The sequence below is a fragment of the Bos mutus genome, chromosome 8 (assembly GCF_027580195.1).
Source record: "Bos mutus isolate GX-2022 chromosome 8, NWIPB_WYAK_1.1, whole genome shotgun sequence".
Classification (NCBI taxonomy): Eukaryota; Metazoa; Chordata; class Mammalia; order Artiodactyla; family Bovidae; genus Bos; species Bos mutus.
In genome coordinates, this window is record NC_091624.1 from 2,833,257 (window position 1) to 2,855,725 (window position 22,469).

The 22,469-nt window shown below is 45.0% G+C and overlaps 1 protein-coding gene across 6 annotated transcripts in view; it reads left to right on the top strand.

Annotated features, from left to right (window-relative positions):
* FBXW2 (F-box and WD repeat domain containing 2) overlaps positions 1-14,178 on the top strand; it is a 31,310-nt gene extending 17,132 nt beyond the window's left edge. For 5 of the 6 annotated variants that reach the window (XM_070374999.1, XM_005889483.3, XM_070374998.1 and 2 more), the window contains 3 exons: positions 3,263-3,349; positions 3,963-4,132; positions 8,917-14,178. In XM_070374999.1, coding sequence (XP_070231100.1) covers positions 3,263-3,349; positions 3,963-4,132; positions 8,917-9,205 — 546 coding nt within the window. In that variant the 3' untranslated portion in view covers positions 9,206-14,178. The other variant, XM_070375001.1, reaches the window with a different exon arrangement.
* Positions 14,179-22,469: the final 8,291 nt, after the last annotated feature.

Consider the following 22,469-nt stretch of genomic DNA (forward strand, 5'->3'; position numbering starts at 1 on the left):
TTAGTCAGTGTATAACAGAAAGACCTGTGTATTGAAAACTGTGAGACATTAATGAAGGAAATTGAAGTAGACAAATAAATGGAGAGTTGTTTCACGCTCACAGATTTGAACAGTCAAATGTCCATACTTTCCAAAGCAACCTATAGATTCAGTGCAGTCTGCATCAAAATTCCAATGGTATGTTTCAAGGAAATAAGACAAATAATCCTAAAATTCATACGGAACCATGAAAAAAAAAAAAAAAAAAACCCTTGAAAGGGCACAAAGCTGCAGGCATCATGCTCTCAAACTCTGTGACAAAGACACAGTAATTAAAGCAACGTGATGTTAGCAGCACAGACGCTTAGGTCAGTGGGACCGAATTGAGGGCCCAGAAGTAAACCCTTGTGTCCATGGTCAATTCATTTACGACACAGGAGCCAAGAATATATGATGGAGAATGGACAGTCTCTTCCATGAATTTTGCTGGGAAAACTGAACAGCCACATCAAAAGAATGAAACTGAACCACTGTCTTAAACCGTACATAGAAATTAACTCAAAATTGATTAAAGACTTAACACACCTGAAATCATAAAACTCCTAGAAAACATAGTGAACATCTTGACATAGGTTTTGGCAGTGATTTTTTGAATCTGGCAACAAAAGCAAGAATAAAGTGGGATTGCATCATACTAAAAAGCTGCACAGCAAAGGAAGCCATCAACAAAATTAAGAGGCAATCTACTGAATGGGAGAAAATATTTACAAATCATAGGTCGTGGGCTAATATCCAGAATAGATAAATCATACAACTTAAGAGCAAAAAACCAAACAGTCTAATTAAAAAATGGGCAGAAGATCTGAACAGACATTTTCCCAAAGAAGAGGTATAGATAAATGAAAACAGCGACTAACAAGTAAATGAAAAGATGTTCAACATAATCATCAGGATAATGCAAATGTGAATCGGAACCAAAATGAGACACCACCTCATACCAGTTGGAATGGCTATTACCAAAAAGACAAGAAATAGCACATTGTTGGTGAGGTTGTGGAGAAAAAAGGAACTTTATTCACTTTTGGGGAATGTAGATTGGTGCGGCCACTGTGAAAAACAGTTTGGAGGTTCCTCAAAAAATGAGAAATAGAACTTCCACATGATCCAGCAATTCCCCTTCTGGGTATCTATCCAAAGAAATTGGAAAACTCAGAAAGATGCATGCATCCGCATGTTCACTGCAGTATTATCTGTAATAGTCAAGATACAGAAACAACCAGAGTTGTTCATTGATGGATGGATGTATATGTATATTGAAATATTATTCAGCCATAAAAAAATGAAATCTTACGATTTATGATAAAATGGATGGACCTCAAGGACATTTTGCTAAGAGAAAATCTTGCAAGAAGTGAAACAAAAATTTACAGCATCTTTCAAAGAATATTGTGATATTTTCTAGTTTTAGAGAAAAGAATTGCTGTGAATATCAAAAGCCATGTTAATGGAAATGCCATGGAGAAACACTTCTTGAGCCTACCGTGCTGTTCTGTGAGGGGCTGAGTATATATGAGTGAGCAAAGTAGACCCAGGCCTAACACGAGTGTTAGTCTAGTAGGGGAAATAGTTATTACTCAGTAATTTCACAAATAAATACATAATCTCAAATTGCATTACGTGCTTATGGAGGAGTGTGGTGTTCTCTGAGAAAGTCTAGGAGGTTGTCTGATTCAGTTTGATTGAGGGAAAGCTTTTGGAAAAGGGGCCAAATATGAAGAATAAATTGGAGGTAGCTGTGTACAGAGTAGAGGAGTGTTTCAGAGGGTGCGGTGTGTGCACAGGCCCTGCAGTGGGAAAGAACCCAGAACTTTTGATAACCTGATGCCCTGGAAGACCAGCGGAGCCGAGCTGCAGTTGGGGGAGGTGTGGGAGCGGGAGCCGTCCGGTGTGCTTTACCAGACCTTATTAAGGATTCTGTATGATTCTAAGTGTAGTAGCAAGCCATCGATGAGTTCTGAGCAAGAGTCTGGTGTGATTCATGTTTTAAGAAAATAATTGCTGAGTGAAAGAATGAATTCGAGTGGGGCACAAATGGGGCACAAGCGGATGCTCGGTGGCCAGTTAGGCTTTTGCAGCAAAAGCAAAAGAGACCCCTGGCTTGGACTTGGATGGCGCCAAGGACAGAGAAGGACACATGCGGAGGCTGTGTCTTTGAGGCAAAGCCAGCTGAGCTTACGGGGACAAAGGAGAAAGATGACCAGTGGCTTTTAGATTGGGTGGGGCGGGTGACTGTGTGAGAAGACCAGTAACACCACTGAACTGCATACTGGAAAATGGTTACGATTCTGCATTTTATGTTCTGTGTATTTTACCACAATTAAGACAAAGACTGGAAAGACACATCTGTACTGGGCACATTCAGTTTTAAATAGAAAAGTTACATAAGACAATTTAGTGTTAGTTAAAAAACAGTGGATTTGGAGCTAGGACCTGACTATAATGTCTAGACAAGTGACTCTTCCCTTCAGGGCCTGAGTTTCATCATCTGCTGAGTGTTCTTGTGAACATTAAATGAGGTGATGGGACAGCTCCCCGCAAATTTCATTTGTATCTGCAGCCCAGGCTTCTGAGTGAGTGAGCCTGGCGTCCCTTCTCACTTCATGCTGATTTAATGCTAAAATAACCAGAACCTAGTGTTTACAGATTATCCCAAGTGCTCATGGGATTTTAGCTTCTATTACATTCATTTTCATTGTTCTATTTCATTTTCAGGGCGATTATCTGAGATAATAGGTGCCCCCAACCTCTGTTTTTAAAGATGAGGAAACAGAGATGAAGAATTTAGATGGTCCTGCCCAAGGTTGCAGAGTCAGCATAAGACAGATTCTGGTCGCAAGTAGAATGTCTTTTCTCTTTATGACGCACGTACTTACGAAAACAGGTCATTTGTACCTATTATGTGTATGGATTTTTTAATTTCCTATTCCTTATCATTTTATGACGTCACATTTTCTGATTTTAAAAATCAGTCCTAATGTCTGCTTCCAGACCAAAGCTAAGAGTAAATGCTGCCAATATTAGACACTTTTGGATCCTGCTGGTAGCCTAGAGAATCTAGTTATAATAAAACTCTTAGTAAAGGTTAACTTGAGTTATAGTTAACATAGAGTTATAGATTACCCACATACCATATCATTTGAAGCTCTTTTTCATATTTCACTTAAAAGGGATGTATGTAGTACTAAAAGCGTCTTTCTATAACATGGATATGTATTATTTCTAGGTGGTCTTGCAGAAGTGCAAAGTCAAGTCTCTCTTGCACAGCCCTGGAGACTACATCCTCTTAAGTGCAGACAAATATGAGATCAAGGTGAGGTTTTTTTCCCTTGATTAATTTGCTTCATGAAAGAGTGTGGTACAGGGAAATATTTCAAGGGAGGCAGGAATGTCTTTAGTCTAAGCCCTCTTAAACCCATTGGAAAGAGAATTAATTCATTTTCTCTGTGCTCTAGGCAGTTTCTAACTCTGATTTATAAATGAAGGGGGAAAAATCCACAGAAAAATATCTTCAGTGCATTCTTACCATTTTCTTAAGACATGTATCTCCTGCCCTCCTCCATTCTTAGATATGAAGTATGAAAACATAAACATCTATTTGTATAATAATAAAAGCAATTTGCAAAAAGTTTGCAGAGCACTCCGGCATATATTTTTATTTCATCTTCTAAGATGTTCCATATGGTAGGCACTGTCTTCATTGCAGGAACTTGGGTTCAGAAGAGGTTGAATATTTTACACAAGATTACACAACACATAGGTGCCAAATAAGAATTTGAGCCCCTGCCTCAGCTGTGAAGCCTGTGGTGTCTCCAGTTCACTTCAGTTTGTTTCTAACTTAAGCAGACACAAGCCACATTGTTTAAAAACGGGTTTTTCTCTGGTGATGCGATCTATCATCTTTCCTAACTTTGTTTTATCTGTAGATTTGGCCAATTGGGAGAGAAATTAACTGTAAGTGCTTAAAGACGCTGTCTGTCTCTGAGGACAGAAGTATCTGCCTGCAGCCAAGACTTCATTTTGATGGCAAATACATTGTCTGTAGTTCAGCACTGGGCCTCTACCAGTGGGACTTTGCCAGTTATGATATTCTCAGGTAATATTTCCTTGGGCCTTTACTGTTAATAGTCTGTTGCAGTTTATTAATAAAGACAAAACAGTATTTGGATAAACTAGTTAATAACTTGCTTTGGGGAAATGTTTACTCACATCATCTGTGCTGAAAATCTCAAACAAAAATATTTTACAGGCAGTAATTAAATTAGAAAGAGGTATATGTTAGAACGTAGAGACTCTAGCTTCTAATTCCTCTTATGTGCTGTGTGCTCAGTCACATCTGACTCTTTGAGACCCATGGACCATACATAGCCCACCAGGCTCCTCTGTCCATGGAATTCTCCAGGCAGGAATACTGAAGTGGGTTGTCATTTCCTCCTCCAAGGGATCTTCCCCACCCAAGAATCAAACCCGTGTCTCTTGAGTCTTCTGCATTGGCAGGTGGATTCTTTGCCACTGCACCACCAGACAAGCCCAATCCCACTTCTTAACTCTGAGTTAACTTCCCCTTTCACAATGTCTGGATTCTCCTGCCAGTTTTTCTGGAAAATGGAAGAGTTTGGATGAAAAGATCTTTCAGATTTCCTCTAGTTGTAATATTTTAAGTTCTACTTCCTGGTCATTTGAAACTGTGCATTAAGGAATCAAGTGACCTTCTTTTGACTAGTAGAAAGACAGAGGTACTTAGAGAATGTTACAGCCTGCGGGCTTTCTCTTCACCGAAATAGAGGCCTGTGGACAGTTTTGTGATTCACTGCATAGACCCCTCTGGAGACGGCAGTGTATGGTAGCGTATTGGAGGCTGGGGGAAGCCAGTGCTGTGTGGTGATGAAGAGAACCGACTTTGGTGATAAATAAACCTTGCTTTAAGACCTAGTTCTGTAAGTTTCTTAACCTCTCTGTGCCTCAGTTGTCTCACCTGTAGAGATTAAATTAATTGCCTCTAATGAGGATCAGTCCTAAATGAAATCAGTCCTGAATATTCATTGGAAGGACTGATGCTGAAGCTCAAGCTCCAGTACTTTGGCAACATGATAGAAAGAGCTGACTCATTTGAAAAGACCCTGCTGCTGGGAAAGATTGAAGGCAGGAGGAGAAGGGGATGACAGAGGATGAGACGGTTGGATGGCATCACTGACTCAATGGACATGAGTTTGAGCAAGCTCCGGGAGTTGATGATGGACAGGGTGGCCTGGCGTGCTGCAGTTCATGGGGTCGCAAAGAGTTGGACACAACTGAGCAACTGAACTGAATGGGGATCTAGCTCAGGACCTGACAGTCTGTGTTATTAATACTTCTGAGAAGTCCTACGTAAAGAAACCTGTTTTAATTTGTTTAACCTACTGTACCTCCCACACATTGGCATGGTGCCCTTGCTTGGAGGCATGCCTATTGACAGCCCACAGAATTAGTGTTCCATATCGTGCTTCCCTGGTGGCTCAGATGGTAAAGCGTCTGCCTGCAATGCGGGAGACCCGAGTTTGATTCCTGAGTCTGGAAGATCCCCTGGAAAAGGAAATGGCAATCCACTCCAGCACTCTTGCCTGGAAAATCCCATGGACGGAGGAGCCTGATAGGCTGTAGTACATGGGGTTGCAAGGAGTCGGACACGACTGAGCGACTTCACTCACTCACTCACTCAGTGTGCTTCAGAAAGGACTGCCTGGAGACAAAAATTGAACACTTTATCTTCATTGTTTTTACGTGTGACTGTTTAGAGGTCAACTCGAATGGGATCTGATCCTGCCGGCCAGCAGCTGACGGCCCATCTTTGGTCGTAAAGTTACAGCCTCATCACTGTCTTCCTGGAGTCAGACATACACTGCTACTTTTTTTTTTTTTTCTAACCAGTTAGATTTCCAAGCTATCAGAATAATTTCTAGAAATAATTGATAATTGCACCCTGACGGAACAGATCCTAGAAAACATTGGTCCAAGCTCTTCATTTTACAGGTTGGGGAACTGAAGCTGAGAGAGGTTAGGGGCCTGGCCGAACATCCCACAACTCACCCTAGCCCAGCACCCACCCCACCTCCATCCGTGCATCCGTCCATGGCTGGATCATCCAGTAGACATATGCCCAAGGTAGCAGCAAGCCAGAGAGAAGGAACTTTTGAAAGAACTTGATTCTTTGCAAAGTAAGAAATTCAAGTACAGTTGGCCATGGGTTTTGCACCCACAGATTCAACCAACTGAGGATGGAAAATTTTTTTAATTTTCAAAAAGTTCCAAAGAGCAAAGTTTTGAATTTGCCATGCATCAGCAGCTATTTTCATAGTATTTACATTGTATTAGGTACAAGCAATCTAGAGGTGAATTGAAATACATGGGCGGATATGTAGGTTATATGCAGATACTGCACCTTTCTGCACAAAGGACTTGAGCCCCCATGCATTTGGTATCTGAGAGGGCTCCGCAGCCAGGTCCCCCCAGAGACGACTGTAGTCACCATGGGGAAGTCAGGTCTTTGGTAGTTTACTAATATTTTTGTTTGAATTAAAGTTTGGAAGAGAGGGGTGCTGAGGCAGGGTGGAAGATAGGTGTTGTAATCTTTCTCATGCTTGAAGTCTATAAAGGTTTCATTGAATCCTGCACCTGCTTTTCTCCTGTAAGAATGGCAGGTGGAGTCCAGATTCCAGACGAAAGTTCTGTTAGTTTTTGCTGTTTGGATATACAAACAGGAACTTTTGAAAGAACTTGATTCTTTGCAAAGTAAGAAATTCAAGTACAGTTGGCCATGGGTTTTGCACCCACAGATTCAACCGAGGATGGAAAATTTTTTTTAATTTTCAGAAAGTTCCAAAAAGCAATAAACAGCTGACTACATGCAGATGTTTTAATGGTTGGGAGAAGAGCAACATGGAATGGGGTACTCTGAGACTCTGCCTAGTTTGAGAAGTAAAGGAAAGCTTCTTTGAGGAGGAGGGTCAGGCCAAGCCGTTAAGGGTGAGGAGATGCATCTAGCTAAGTGCTAGGGGTGTGAGTGTGCCGTGAGGATCACGGTAGACCGAGCGTGCAGCCTGCTGAAAGGCCCAGGACCCACCGGAGCCCGGTGCACCTGCGTGACTGAAAGGCCAGTGTGGCAGATGGGAGGACAGTGGGAGCCAGGAAAGGGGTTGAAAGTTCGAATCAGGTGGTAATAGGTGTAAATTTAAGTGTGAGGTTAAATGATTGACAGTGTCCAAAAGCAGAGTGGGGAGACCAGCTGAAAACCCTGGGCGGTAGTGCAGGCAACAGGTGATGTCCTAGATCAGAGCTGTGGCAGTTGAGGTCGCAGTGAATAACTCAGAGGAAAATTTAGGAGGTAAAACCAGTAGACCTTGGTGGTTGGATTTGTGGGTTTAGAGTTGGATGACTGCCACATTTCCTGTCTTGAGTGTCTGGGTGAATGAGCAAGCAAGGAAACAAAGAGAAGCCGGTTTGGCTACGAAGTTTAGTTTTGGACCTGAGGAGTGTGAGGAACAGGTCTTTGTCTTCATGCTGAGTCCCCCTCCCTTCCTGGTCCCAGACTGGAGTCCGATTCTGTGTACGCTCTTTCCCTTTGACCTCCCTGCTGGAGCCCGTCGTGCGGGGCCTCTCATGGATCCTTCACTATCGAAAGGTGATGACTGTGGTGATTCTCTCCATTTCCTCTGGTTAACGTCTGCGCGCACACTCCTTGCTGGTGTCCTTGTTTAGATGTAGAGCAGACGGGATGTCACCTGGGCTCAGGCGGACAGGCGCAGCAGTTTGCACAGCTCTGTCTTGTCGCTCTTTTCCCAGCGCTTCTGAAGAGAACACTGGCGTGTCACCTTACTGAGCGTGCAGAGACTGAGAGCTGCTGTTTTCATTCCTGTGCCTCTTCCGCACGGTCTCTCCCCGCTTGTGCCTTTGTCATCAGTGTTTTATGAACTGCCAGCCTGAGAAGGTTAAAGCTGTCCTCCCTGCTCTCCCAGTTTTCTCTAACTTACTACGAATCTGTTATTATTAAACGTTTATAAATTATTTGGGAAACTTTATATTTTCAGCCTCTGACTGTTTTGAGCGGAACCTGTGTTTGCTGCCTGCAGAGCAGAGCAGCACCAAATCACTTGATTTTCCGCCTTCTTTCTGGGCTTGGGGGGTTCCCCTCGGCCAGTGCAGTCTGCCCTCCACATCTGTGTGCTCTGCATCCACGGCCGTGGAGGGCTAGCCGTACTGTGCCGTTCTATCCAAGGGACGCGAGCATCCTCAGATTCTGATATCTGAGGGGTTCAGGAAGCAAGGGATGGGGATGATGTATAGCAGTTTTTACCCAACGGTAAGAATGGAATGTTAGACTCTCCTTCTGACTAGTAACTAGCTAGTTGTAAAGCCTTAGCCAGAGTATTTACCCTGGCTGTACTTCAGTTTTCACATCTTAGAAATGAAAATATTAAATGAGATAATCTGAAAGATCCTTTCCAGCTTAGATGGGCATTTTATGCTTTTATAAATGTTTGTTTCCTTATATGCCTGTGTTATGTTATTATGAAGGGTTTTTTTCCCACACCTTTTTTCCAAAGTAGGGTGAGTTTTATGTCTTCATATTTTCCTTTTTATAAGAAAGTTCATTTAGTTTTAAATTTGCTTGAATTTTGTATTGTTTTTTTCTTTGACTGCACTGCTCACAGGATGGAGGATCTCACTTCCCGACTGAGTATCGAACCTGCGCCCCCTGCAGTGGCATCTCGGAGCCCTCACCACTGGACCACCAGGAGATTCCCTGTATTGGTCTTAAATGTCTCCAGAAAAGATTACAGCAGCATAACAGATGCACAGTGGCCTTCATGCCTGGTTCACGTCTCTTAACTCTCATCCTTGCAGGGTCATCAAGACTCCTGAGATAGCAAACCTGGCCTTGCTTGGCTTTGGAGACATCTTTGCCCTGCTGTTTGACAACCGCTACCTGTATATCCTGGACTTGCGGACAGAGAGCCTGATTAGCCGCTGGCCTCTCCCCGAGTACAGGAAATCCAAGAGGGGCTCCAGCTTCCTGGCAGGCGAAGCATCCTGGCTGAACGGACTGGATGGGCACAACGACACGGGCTTGGTCTTCGCCACCAGCATGCCCGACCACAGCATCCACCTGGTGTTGTGGAAGGAGCACGGCTGACACTGTGAGCCGCTCCGCCCGCTGACTTCGGGTGCCGGGGCTGCGGGTTTGGGGTGCAGCCTCTGTGGTAGCCGACTGCATGAACCAAAGTTCTCACCTCATGGTATCATCGCGCAGTGCACAATCATGTATCTGTTTGCGGGGGCCAGGGCTTGGGGCGGGGGCTCGTTCTGTTGACACACAGCACAGCAGGCTGGCGGGGTGCACCGCTGGTCCATTTGTCCTTAGTTTGTGGGTCAGTGTGAGAGGCTGCATCTGGGGTTCATCTTTCTTGAATATTGATTTTGAGTAAAGAAATTTAAGTGGCTCATTAATCTGCTAATTGGTTGCCTATAAAAACACAGTCTGTGATTAAAGCTTTTTACCATTGCCTTTTTCTCTGTTGAAATTGAAGCAAAGGTGCTATGATGTTGTTACAGCAACTTTTCTCACGCGGGCTCAGCGTTTACAATAGCCCGTGTTGTAGAGACCACCAAGTCCTGTGACATTCATGCTCTCCGCCAACACCAGTTCTAAAGAGAATGTGTCTGCAGTGCAAATGCAGTTCTATAGATTGATGGTTTGTGACACACTTTGAACCCTAGTTCTTGTCAGAGCCAGGATTGGCCATGTCTGAGCTGCACAAAGTTCCGTAGTCTTTGTTTCTGTGGAACAGGCTGGCCCTGGGTCACCTGCCACCGCCATGACTGCGTAGCGGTGCCATGGTGCAGTGGAAGGCGCCAGGCTGGCAGACCGAACCCTGGCCGTGCTACCCAGGAACCCTCAGCCCAGGAGTGTCGTTCTCGGCCCCGTTTCCTGTCTGTATAGCTAGTTGTTAGGCTGTCGTTTGATTTCTGGGATTCTCTCTGGTCCTGTGTCTGCCAAGCTGTGCAGAAGTTGGTGCTTCAGTTTTGTCTGACTGCTAATTCGTTGTTTCTTGGCATTTGGAGATAATCTGCAAATGAAATCACTGATACAAAGTTGTCATCTCTAAGGAAATCAAACATGCAAAAAAAGAATGGATAAAAGGGAATGTGGAAAATGTTAACACAGTCCACTTTAAAAAATGTAAGCAGTTGGTGGAAGAAGTGCTGAGAGGAGTCGGGGTTCTCTGAAGAAGCAGGGTGCCAGATCAGAGAGAAAGACCCCTGACCCTGACTCTCCTTCCTCCTCTGTCTCTATCTTGACATGTAGCCTCAGGCAGGCTAACTTTCTGTTGAAAAGGAAGGAATTGCGCTAGATGAGGGTTTGCAGACTCGCAGGCCCGGGGAGCCATGCAGATAGCGTGAGTGAGCGCAGCGCTCTGGGCAGGAAGGCGCTGTACCGAGGGACGCGCGTCTGCAGGGCAGTTTCAGAGCCCTGAGCGTCAGGCAGGAATAAGCCCGGTGTTGGCGCAGGTCTTCTGACTTTTCAGCCGGAGGTAGGCATCCAGAACTATATTTGTAATTCCCTAATTTTAAAGATGTGGACAGTGGCTTGGAGTAAAATACAGTGGGCCAGTAACACAGCGAGTCTTCAGGCTGCCAGCTCCATTCCCCACCTTCTCGTTCCTGCAGACTAGACGATGCTGTGATTCAGCAGGGGCAGTGTTTTAATGTAATTGTCACAAACGTTAGGGAGGAAGTCGAGGGAACAAGTGTTGGGAAGAATTCAGGAGTTCCCCATTGTGTGACAGAGGATTCGGGGGGGGGGGGGTTGTTTCATTCACAGACCCACAGGAAAGTATTAATAGTTAGAAGATGAATTTAAGAGCTGGAACCTGAGTGGGAGGCTCTGCCTGGGAATATGAGGGATTCCTTCTTCTTGTTAATTTTGATATTAACCCATTTTTCAGGTAGGAAAAAGGTTGCTGGCAGAGCTGAGAATGATTCAAAGTACAGGGGGGACGCTGCTCTCCCAAATCCTATCACCCTAGAGCCTGACAACGGACCTCTGAATGCTGCAAAGTCAGGGTTTTAGAGAATTGACAGTTGGTTCCAAGGGTGCATTTAGGTAATATCCATGCCGAGACTCTGAGGAAATCAGGGGAAAGAACAAGATCTTCACGCCCCACATCCATCTCACATTGATTTCTGTGGGTGAGCGCTGCTTGGTCCTTTTAAGAAATGGGACTAGGTTCAAAGCTGGACTCTATTGCTCAGGAACCTCAGGAGGCTTTGGGCCACGGTGAGGGGAAATGACTTTTCTCATTTCATCCACCTGGAGCGTGGAACTGAGATCACAGATCTGATGATCACCCGTAGCCCCACCTCACCTTCCAACATACATACACTTGCTTTAAAGAGCACGTGGTTACATAGTCATCTGTGGGGAAAACTTGGAAATGACAGCCCTGAAGCTTGTATGGCACGTCTCCTTCCACTCTTCAGTGGTGAATACCAAAGTTACCATCAAGGCAGCGCAGTGCTCGGAGTCCTGCCTTCACCCCTCTTCACATAGTATTGCGGACCAGAGTCAAAGCGGTGGTTTTCCAGTAGTCACGTACAGATGCGAGAGTCGGACCAGAAATAAGGCTGAGCACCGGAGAACCGATGCTTTGAATTGTGGCGATGGAGAAGACTCTTGCAGTCCCTTGGATAGCAAGGAGGTCCGTCAGTCCTAAAGGAAATCAACCCTGAATATTCATTGGAAAGACTGATGCTGAAGCTGAGGCTCCAATACTTTGGCCACCCAATGCAAAGAGGCAACTCGTTAAGAGAAGACCCTGATGTTGAGAAAGATTGAAGGCAAAAGGAAAAGGGGGCTGAAGAGATAGTTTGATAGCCTCACTAACTCAGTGGACATGATTTTGAGCAAACTCTGGGAGATAGTGGAGGACAGAGGAACCTGGTGTACTGCAGTCCGTGGCGTGGCAAAGAGGTGGACACGACTTAGCTACTGAACAACAGCAGCTTCTATAAAAATGGAAAACTGACTCATCCTTTGGAAAAAAGTAAAGCGAGGTGGGGAGTTGGTGAGCGCAGTGGACGGGGGACTCAGGCTCCTCTCACAGAGTTGGGGCGCTCTTTCCCGCGCACCGACGTCTGCTTCCGTAGCGCGGACGCTAGGGCTTTGCCTTTGCCTCTTCTCTTTGGAGTATTCTCTTTTCTGAAACATTCTCAGGTCATGAGCAGATAGACTCCGTCTTTCTTCACGAGCTTTGGATTTCTCCAGTGACCCTAGTGTGGTGGAAGGTGGGGTGGCTCTCTGCTCGGGTCTGTGGAGGGACACATAAGAACCTGGGGCTCTGGGGGGAGGATGGGGCCCGAGAGAGCTGAGGGGGTGTGAGGTCTCAGCAGAGTTGGTTCCCATTCCAAAGGAAACTGGTTCCCCCAGCAGGCCCCATTATTTGAAGACTGTAAGTGATGTCACAGCTGGGTTTCACCTGACCTCTTAGACCCATCGGAGAAGTAGGAAGAAAGACTTCCTCCAGGGGAGGGGCTCGACTTTGAACAAGTCCCACAGGAAGTGCCCATGTTTGAATGGCTTTTAAGTGGGAGAAGTGGAATACTGCTGTTGGGTTTTAAGGTGTGCACCTCCTTTTTCATAGTTCAAAGTTGCTCTGTTCTGGCCATTGGAAATGCTCAGGAAAACATGAGTGAGGATTACATGATCATGCTAGTATTTGCTCTCAGGAGAGTGTTTACTGCTCTGCATTTGTAAAACATCTTAGGGAGAAAAGAAATAACTTCTGCAAACAGTATTACATTAGTCATGAAGAAATTGTTTCTGTCAGGTGAGGCGTTTCAACTGAGCAGAAGTGGCTGAGGAGAGTGGAGCCCGGCTTGACACGTTGCTTTGGCCAAACCCAGCCAACGGCCTGAAGCCGTGGTCATTGCCCCGGCTTCCGGGGTGCCTAGAGACGGGTCTCCCCACCGTTCCGCTCCTAGCTCTCCGCGCCTCCTCGTCTGGGCCTCTGCCGGGCCCTGGTGTCCCAACCGCTTGCCAGTGTTTGTAGGGAAGTGTGTAGTCAGACTGCTGTCCCGGGAGGCAGCCTGGGCCAGGGCGCACTCTCCCCTTTGCCTTCCGCCCATAGGGTTGTTGGCACAGGGGAGAGGCCCCAGGTCCATCCCCTGGACACAGCCTTCCTGCCTGCTTATGCTGGTGCTTGCCAAGATGTTTAAGATGACCAAGACCCTCTTGAGAATTCTGCAGTCCCTAGATAGAGTGTCTGACGGAGGGGACAGGTTAGCACTCTTGACAGAAATGCCTGCCAGGCACCTTTGTGTCCTGATCTGCAGCTCCTTATGCTTACTCTAGGAAATTGATTTCAGGATAAATCATCAAATGGATTACCAGTTATCTTTGCACCATTCCTTCAGCCTGATCGGGCTGAATGACCACGCTCGGTGCAAAAAGGGGTTTTGCTCTCAAGTTGTTTGAATGTGTTTCCAGTCTCCCCTGTTGCGTAAAACTTGTATTACAGTCTTGACTAGTGTGAACATACTTAATGATTGCAGCTTAAGAAACCCAGCTAACTTCTACTCTTCATGAATGTACTCAAATAAAAATGTGTTTTTGCATATTTAAACCTGGAAATTTATTAATTCAGATGAAAAAAGCTCACCGCTGTTGGTGTCCGTATACTGACATTGTGAACAGACACATTTCATTCATTTAGACTTAGTTCTCTTGATGAGAATGCTCAGGTTGAAACAGGCTGTTCTCACCAACCCAGCACCTATGGCAGCGTGGAACTTTTGTTTCACTTATTTGATGTGTGTTGTGATCTCGGCGGAGTGAGGTGAAGTTTGTTTTGGCGCTGTCTGGGGCGGGGCAGAAGGGATTGCTTAAGCAAATAGTGGAATGACTGCGGAGCAACATGTCTCTGTAAGATGAGAAGTTACTTTCGTGCGTCACAGAAGCATTCTTCACCCGTGAGTGATTGTGCTAACTAGCAATCATTTGTCTCCATACATGAAAGCAGGTTCCCTTGACCAGGCAACATTTGGTTCGCCAAGCCTGAGTTACTGTTTGTACTTGAAAGAAATAAAGCTGCGTTTCCTTAAAAATTGCGTTCTGCCATGAAGACTGCTTGCTTGTCCCGCAGCCCGCCCTGGCCAATTCCAAGGAAGCTTTTCAAAAGCAAGTGTGTTTGAAATGAACTGTTCCTCGAATGATCTAAAGCGACTCTGTTCTGCTACGGTTTCTGTACGTTCTAGAATGTCAGTCCAACAACGTGATGATCTCTGAACGAGGCCCAAGAGTGGAAATAAATTTAAAAGCAAAGTGCAGGGAAGGATTTTGGCGACCTTCGTGAATAGATGGAAATGGGGAGGACGGTGTCTTGATGCAGGTCCGGACCTGGGAATCCTCTCTGGCTCCTCTGAGCCCACCTGAGGATCAGTGCGTCCCCAGGTTGGCTTGTCCTTTCTACTTGATGTAACTGCCTAGGGCCCGTCCCCGTACATGGCCCTGTGCCTAGCCCCCAGCAGGGCCATGCGGGGCCCTTGTGTTTCACAGGTGGGAGGTTGAGGCTTGGGCCCGTCACCATACATGGCCCCGTGCCTAGCCCCCAGCAGGGCCATGCGAGGGCCCTTGTGTTTCACAGGTGGGAGGTTGAGGCTTGAAAGGGTGGCTGGTTGCTTCCAGGAGTAGTAAGTGGGGGGAATGAGGCCTGGTGCTCAGCATTCACAGACACGGGTTTCTCCTACCTTTTCTTGCTTCTCTTCCCATTCTCTCCCTACTTCAGTTTCTTCAGTCCAGACCTGGGCCCCTGCCCAGCCCCCTCACTGCTCGTGTGCCCCTCCCGAGCCACCATGGACTCTGCTGCTGGGGCATTTCCCCCACCACTCCTTGGAGCCCGTGTCTCCTCTGTCCAGCAGCCTTGTACAGTCGCTAAGTCATGTCCGACTGCTCTTGCAGGACTCCCCCACCCCCACCCTCACCGTCCACCGCCACCACTGCGAGAGTCAGTTCCTAGGCAGGTTGATAACGAGTCTAGGGGTCGCCAAGGAGAGAGGGGTCTGGAATTCTCAAGGAGGAAGAAAGGACAAAGTTTTTTTCTTTCTCCACATTCCTTAGGATTATATAACAAAAATGTATCCTGCCTAAGGACAGTCTCTGGATTCAACCTTCTGTTATCTTAAAATGTTGATTATGGGAGTAGACCTGGTCTTTACAAGGATGCATCTCGCCTGAGGACAGTGTTATCTTAAAACGTAAATTATGGGAGTAGGTCTGATGAGGTCTTTACAACCTCCAGATAGTCTTTGGATTATGTAACTTCATTGTTAACACTAGCAAGCGGGTACTCTTTCTACCCCCTTCTGATGCCTATGTCAGAAGCTTTTTCTATCTCCGTTATACTTTAATAAAACTTTATTACACAAAAGCTCTGAGCGATCAAGCCTCGTCTCTGGCCCCGGATTGAATCCTTCTCCAGGGGCCAAGAATCCCGGTGTCTTTGCGTGATTGAACAACAACCTTTCACCACCAGGCTCCTCTGTCCGTGGGATTCTCCAGGCAAGAATACTGGAGTGGGTTTCCATTTCCTTCCCCAGGGGATCTTCCCAGTCCAGGGATCGAACCTGGGTCTTCCATGTTGGCAGACGAATTCTTTACCACTGAGCCTCCTGGGTAGCTCCATCCAACAACCTTGTGACTCCCTGTTATCAGCCAGAGGTGTCTAGGTCTGTCAATGTAGTGTGAGTCCAGCTCATCTCTTCACACAGTCCTTGCTCGCTCTTTGCCTGTCTGTGCAGCTTGGATCTTCCCGCGTCCTCGTGGGGAAGCCCTCTGTGCCGTTCCCACCCGTCCTCAGGCCAGCCTGTAGGGTCCCATTGGCCTCCCATTATGGTTAGTCTGCTGACCAGCATCCCCCCACTGGGCCTGACTCAGTGTTTTGTTCCCGAGTGCTTGTGCAGTTCATTTGGCAGTTCATCACGTGGTACCTTTTGCAGTTGGCAAACCATTAGCTTTTACCCTTGATCTGTACATTTTTTAAAATTTAGGTGAATGCTTTGGCTCTCCAGCAACAATTTAAGATTGAGTTCTTATGTGATGCTCAGTACGGTTAATATTTTAATAAATTTCATGCATTATCTCAGGGGCTATGTGTTATGGAGGGAGATAACTTGAAGATGTCGGAGCACTGAGGTTAAGTGGAAGAGCAGGTACACACAGCCCTCCCTCTTCAGGCTTCCTGCTCTGCCGTGTTCTTTTTCGTTTATTATTAACGTGCAGTTGGTTTACAGTGTTGTACTAATTTCTGCTGCACAGAAAAGTGATTCAGTTATACATATATATACATTTTCCCATATTCTCTCCCATTACAGTTTATCACAGGAGGTTGAGTGTTTCCTGTGCTCAACAACAAGACCTTGTTTTGTGTCTCCTCTGTGTATAATGGTTGGCATCTACTCATCCCAAACCCCCAGTTCATCCTTCTCCCATCCCACTGCCCCTGGCAGCCATGAGTCTGTTCTCCTTATGAGTGTGCTTCTGTCTCGTACATAAGTTCTTTTGTGTTGTATTTTACATTTGCCAGATAAGTGATATCACAGGGTACTTGTCTTTCTCTCTCTGACTTCTTCACTTACTATGATAGTCTCTAGGCCCATCCGTGTGGTGGCTAAAATGATGACTGCATTCTTTTGTATGGCTGTGTGGTATTCCATTGTGGGCGTCTGCCACATCTTTATCCTTTCGTCCATCAGTGGACATTTGGGTTGTTCGCACGTCTTGGCTGTTGTGAGCAGTACTGCTGTGAACGTAGGGTATGTGGTTCTGCCATATTCTATAAACATCCAAAGTGCTCTGAGTACAGCAGAGCAGGACGTTTGATGACCACTCTGTGGTTAGACATGGGGAGTCCTTGCCAGTGTGATGTTCCTCTCCTTTGCATTTTAACGACGTGTTCTTTTCTCTGTGGCAAAGCTCATCCACCAACAGAAACTTTTGGAGAAAATTGCTCAGACTCATTTATCATAATGATCTTTACTCTTTTAATCTTACGCATATATGTGTAGATTTACGTAATCACGAAACATTATTTTGTATTGTGCTGTCGGAATTGTGCTCTGAGTCTTTGCAATTACCATAATACTTTGTAATATTCCTTTATTACATGTAATTTGCTAAACCATTCCTGTTTGGGTGGATAATTGGGTCGTTTCCAATTTTGCTTTTTAGATAATTCTACAGAGAATCCCTTTGTGCATGATTTCCTTAGAACAGGTTCCTAATACATGACTTATTGGTAAAAGCAAAGGAAACTTTTCTTTTTTTATTATTGTTGTTACAGACATGGAAGAGGGCATAAAACACACCATTTATTGAATCATTATAGAGGGAACAGCTGTATAACCACTCTCCAAGTCAAGAAGAGTATTTCTGGCTCCCCAGAAACCTCTTCTGTTTCCAGGAAGTAACAGTTCTATGGTTTTTGCTTCGCGTTTGTCATATGCTTTCCGCATGGGTTAAAGGGCGTTGTCACCTCGCCAGATTGAGTGTACCTGTTTCAACACAGCATCGTCAGTGCTGAGTAGTTACTTTAAACTTTGGCCAATTCAGGAGGTACAGAGAAGGTATCTCAAGGTTGCTTTAATTTCGTCATTTCTTTAACATATGGAGAGATATATATATATATATTTTTAAGTCTTTATGGAATTTTGTACAATACTGCTTCTGTTGTTTATGTTCTGTTTTTTTTGACCACGAGGCATGTGGGGTCTTAGCTCATCGACCAGGGCCCAAACCCACACCTGCTGCATTGAGAGGCAAAGTCTTAACCACTGGACTGTCAGGAAAGTCCCCAGATATTTTTATGTGCGCTTATTTGTATTTCTTCTGAATTCTATTTTCCTCTTTTACCCATCTATTTTTTTTTACATTTTCAAAAACTTGGGAAACATTGAGATGCGTTATAGTCACAAATAAAATTTCAGTGATCCAGGCATCACTAATTTAGAAGTAAGAATTCAACCCAAGACATGCATTGAAATTTTCTGTCCATAAAAAGGATTGATGTCAAGTGAACCTTTCAACAATCACTGTTTATATCCCATTAATTAACATCCAGTGATCCGATGAAGTTGCCCAGTCATGTCTGACTCTTTGTGATTCCTTGGACTATAGCCTACCAGGCTCCTCCGTCCATGGAATTTTCCAAGCAAGAGTCCTGGAGTGGGTTTTTTTTTACATGCTATGTCACAAACTGTGCACTGCCTGTCAAAGTAGGTCTAGTCCCAGTACTTCAGAAGAGGGCCAGCCATCAACCTGTCATCAGTACAGGATACATAGGAATGTCTTTTTTTTTTTTTTGAACACGCCATATGGCACATGGGAACTTAGTTCCCCGACTCGGGATTGAACCTGGGCCCTCTGCGTTGCAAGTGTGCTGTCTTAACCCCTGGGCCACCATGGGAGGCCTAGCACTGACTTTAAACTTTTCCTATTGAAGATGTATAACAGGTGATTAATAGTATTTATAGGAAAATGTGGGCAATCATGAATCAAAAAAATGTTTCCCCAAATGAATGTGTTGAAATTTACAATGAGGAACTAATTCAGAAGGCAACCAGGTGCACCAAGTCCAGACTCTAAGGACGCAGCTGTCCTCGTGTGTTACTCGGTGATGCGGAGTCAGGGAGGGGTTGTCGGGCGTGCTTTTTCACTTCAGACCTCTGAGTTCACAGAGGAAATTTTCCGTCTATGAGGTTTTGCAGGAGAGCAACCAGTCCTGAGTTTTGCTAGTTCAGCAGATTTAGCCATGTGAGGTGACTCGAGCTGGTTGATCATTCAAGCCTTAAGGGCACAAAGCTTGAACTCTCTCTCTTTTTTTCTGGCTGCGCTGCTCAGCTTGTGGGATCTTAGTTCCCCAACCAGGGATTGAACATGGGCCACTGCATTGAAAGCTCCAAGTCCTAACCACTGGACTGCCGGGGAATTCCCGCTTGAACTCTGAGACGGAATTGGAAAAACAAAGAACACTTACGAAGAATATTGTGCCAACCTAAGCTGAAAAAACAAGGCATTGTTTTCTCAATTTCTTTTTTCTCCACCATGAGAAGACTCCACCTGTGTCTTGCCAACAGGAAGTGTCTAACTCTTCTCTGCGCCCATATGGCCTGCTGCTGCTAAGTCACTTCAGTCGTGTCCAACTCTGTACGACCCCAGAGATGGCAGCCCACCAGACTCCCCCGCCCCTGGGATTCTCCAGGCAAGAACACTGGAGTGGCTTGCCATTTCCTTCTCCAATGCAGGAAAGTGAAAAGTGAAAGTGAAGTCGCTCAGTTGTGTCCGACCCTCAGCGACCCCATGGACTGCAGCCTTCCGGGCTCCTCCGTCCATGGGGTTTTCCAGGCAAGAGTACTGGAGTGGGGTGCTGTTGCCTTCTCTGCCATATGGTCTAGAACTGGCATAAACTCAGAAGGAGGAGCTGGATGGACTTGTGGGTGAACGGGCCCAGGATTGGTCTACATTGATTCCTATAATCCCGTGTTCCCAAAGTGTGATATCCTTCCAGCACATTCATATTACCTGGGAACTTGGTAAAAATGCAAATTTGGGGGCCACACTGCAGACCTAATGAATCAGAAACTCTGAGGCTGGAGTTGGGCAGGTGGTTCCCATACCTACAAAGGTTGAGAACCATGGCTGTTACCTATCATCTGGCCCGTCATACCACCTAGTGGAATTCTTGGGAATAGCATCTGGAGATGAGTGGAACAGAAATTCTGTTGCTCTTGAATGAAATTGAATTAGACTAAGGGCTTCCTGGTGGCTCAGACGGTAAAGAATCTGCCTGCAATGCAGGAGACCTGGGTTCAATCCCTGGGTCGGGAAGATCCCCTGCAGAAAGGAATGGCTACCCACTCCAGTATTCTTGCCTGGAGAATTCCATGGATAGAGGAGCCTGGTGGGTTATAGTCCATGGGGTTGCAAAGAGTCGGACACACCTGAGTGACTAACACAGCAAGGACTTTCTTGCACTTAAAGTTACAGCCACTCTGAATGAGTTCGAAAACTAGAATTCCCTTTACTTTACATTCAGTTACTGTAAGGCATTTCATGTCAAGACATCAGCGGGCAGACTACATAAACTCCTCCCTTGTTTTATAAATAACCTTTAATTTTGTACAAAATTTCTCTTATCATACACTAGAATACACAGCTATCAAATAGTGCTATGAAGAATAACTTGGGAAATGCAAGAGCAAGGTAAAAAAAGAGAATTTTAAAAGGTGCACACCATGATTCAGTATTTTATAAAAGCCTATAAGGGAGAAGAATCTGAAAAAAAACGTGTGTGTGTGAGAGAGAGAATCACTTTGCTGTACACCTGAAGCTAACACAACATTGTGAATCAACTATACTTCAATTAAAAGAAAAGAAAGTTGTAATCCAAAAATAAAAAATACACGTGGACCTTTCTCAGAAAGATCGATTCTACGCCATTGCAATAAACTAGCCAAGTAGTATTTGCAAAGTTTCTGTGAGAGGTTTTAACCCCAAATCGTGGCTGCCTACTGCTTAAAGTTGCCACTAAACCGAAGAGAACAACTTGCCCATTTAACCTGCCGGAAATGAAATAAAGGAGTCTTGATTGAACAAGATTCTGTTTCTGCGTCTGATGTTATAAATAGGGCCAGGACCCTTCCCCCTGGTTCTGAAGCTGTTTGACAAAATTGACTTTCTCCTCCAAATTGATCAAAGGTTTAGGTCTGCTATAATATGGAGGAAAAAAACCTCTTCCAAGGGAGGGCTGAATCCAATGAGATAATATCTGACTCTTGCAAAACAATTCTTTTGGGTAGAGAATAAAAAGTAATAGAAAACTCTTGGGGCTTACCTGGCAGTCCAGTGGTTAAGACCCTCTGCTTCTGCTGTAAGTGTCATGGGTTCCGTCTCTGGTGGGGGAACTAAGATCCCACATGCCTCACTGTGAGGCCAAAAAAAAAAAAGGCAATAGAAAACTCTCAAACTCTCTAAATGTCTTAGAGATATTCAGGTCCTGATATTTCCACCCCAATTCCTTATTTTAAAAGAATTTAAAAAGTCTAGCCTGGAGGAAGTTAAATGATCTCTGATTTTGGCAAATACCAACGTTAGAAGCTTCTAAAAAGAAATAAGTGCATACGCTCAGTCGTGTCTGACTCTTTGCAACCCCATGGACTGTAGCCACCAGGCTCCCCTGTCCATGGAATTTTCCAGGCAATAGTACTGGCGTGGGTTGGCTTCCTCCTCCAGGGGATCTTCCCCCGCTAGGAATGGAACCCCAGTCTCCTGTGTCTCCTGCACTGGCAGGCAGGTTCCTGACTGCTGTGCTACCTGAGAAGCCCAAAAAGAGCTGTCGGAGGGCTCGAATAGGGCTGTTCATTTCTTAAACTACAGATTTTAAATTCCAGTGGAATGCAAGTGATAACAAATCACTTACCAAAAATGCATATCTGAAAATCAGTTCCGTAAGAGAAGAAATTGTTCAGCTCAGATAATACTAAAGGGATGTTCAGTTCCATTTTTGTTGTTGTTTTTTTTTAAGATGAAGATAAATTCTTCATCAGTAAGCCAATTCAAGTTTTTGGTTTTAACAAGATTGGAGAATAAGTCACATGTACATATTCAGCAAGGACGAAAGACATTTAACCACAGTTTCGGACGTAATGACCAAGAATCAACTACTGACCAAAAATGATGCAGAAATGGCTAATTTTTTTTTCAGTAAAGTTTTGTTCCAAGAAGGTCTCTCATGGGGCTTCTGCTTAAAATGATGGCAAGTTCATCTTGCCTTTATCTTCTCCCTTTCTACCCAGCAGATAGTAAAGGAATTAAAATAAAAAAAACAACAGTATAGAAACACAGAGGGCCAAGGGAGCTGAGGGGGCGGCATCCGTAAAGGTGAGACTGGTGGGGATACTTCCGAGACTGAAAGCAGAAGTGAAAGAAGGAGTGACGATGGCAGTTCATTCAACTGCGCCAGATCCTCGTGCAGGAGGTCAACTCCTAAGAAAGAAACAGCGGTGGCAACACATTGTTTTACAATATGGAGTTAAATGCGGGGGAGGGGCCCGTCAGCTCTGTGGCTCTGGAGAGCAGGCCTCAGAGATGGCAAGGAATAGGGCAGAAACTACTGGTTTTATTCCAAATGTATCGTTTCATTCTAAATGCGTTTATTCTGAGTGTAGAACTATTTTTTCTCTTCAAGCTCTCTATTAATTTTATTGTGACATTATTTAAAATTTTTAACATTAGGGAAGGTAGATTTGGATTTAGCATAAGAAAAACTGCTTAGAGCTATTCCACACGGCAGCAAGAAAAAGGAGCCTGTGTCCCCAGACGTTCAGCACCAGAGTGTCAAAAATGT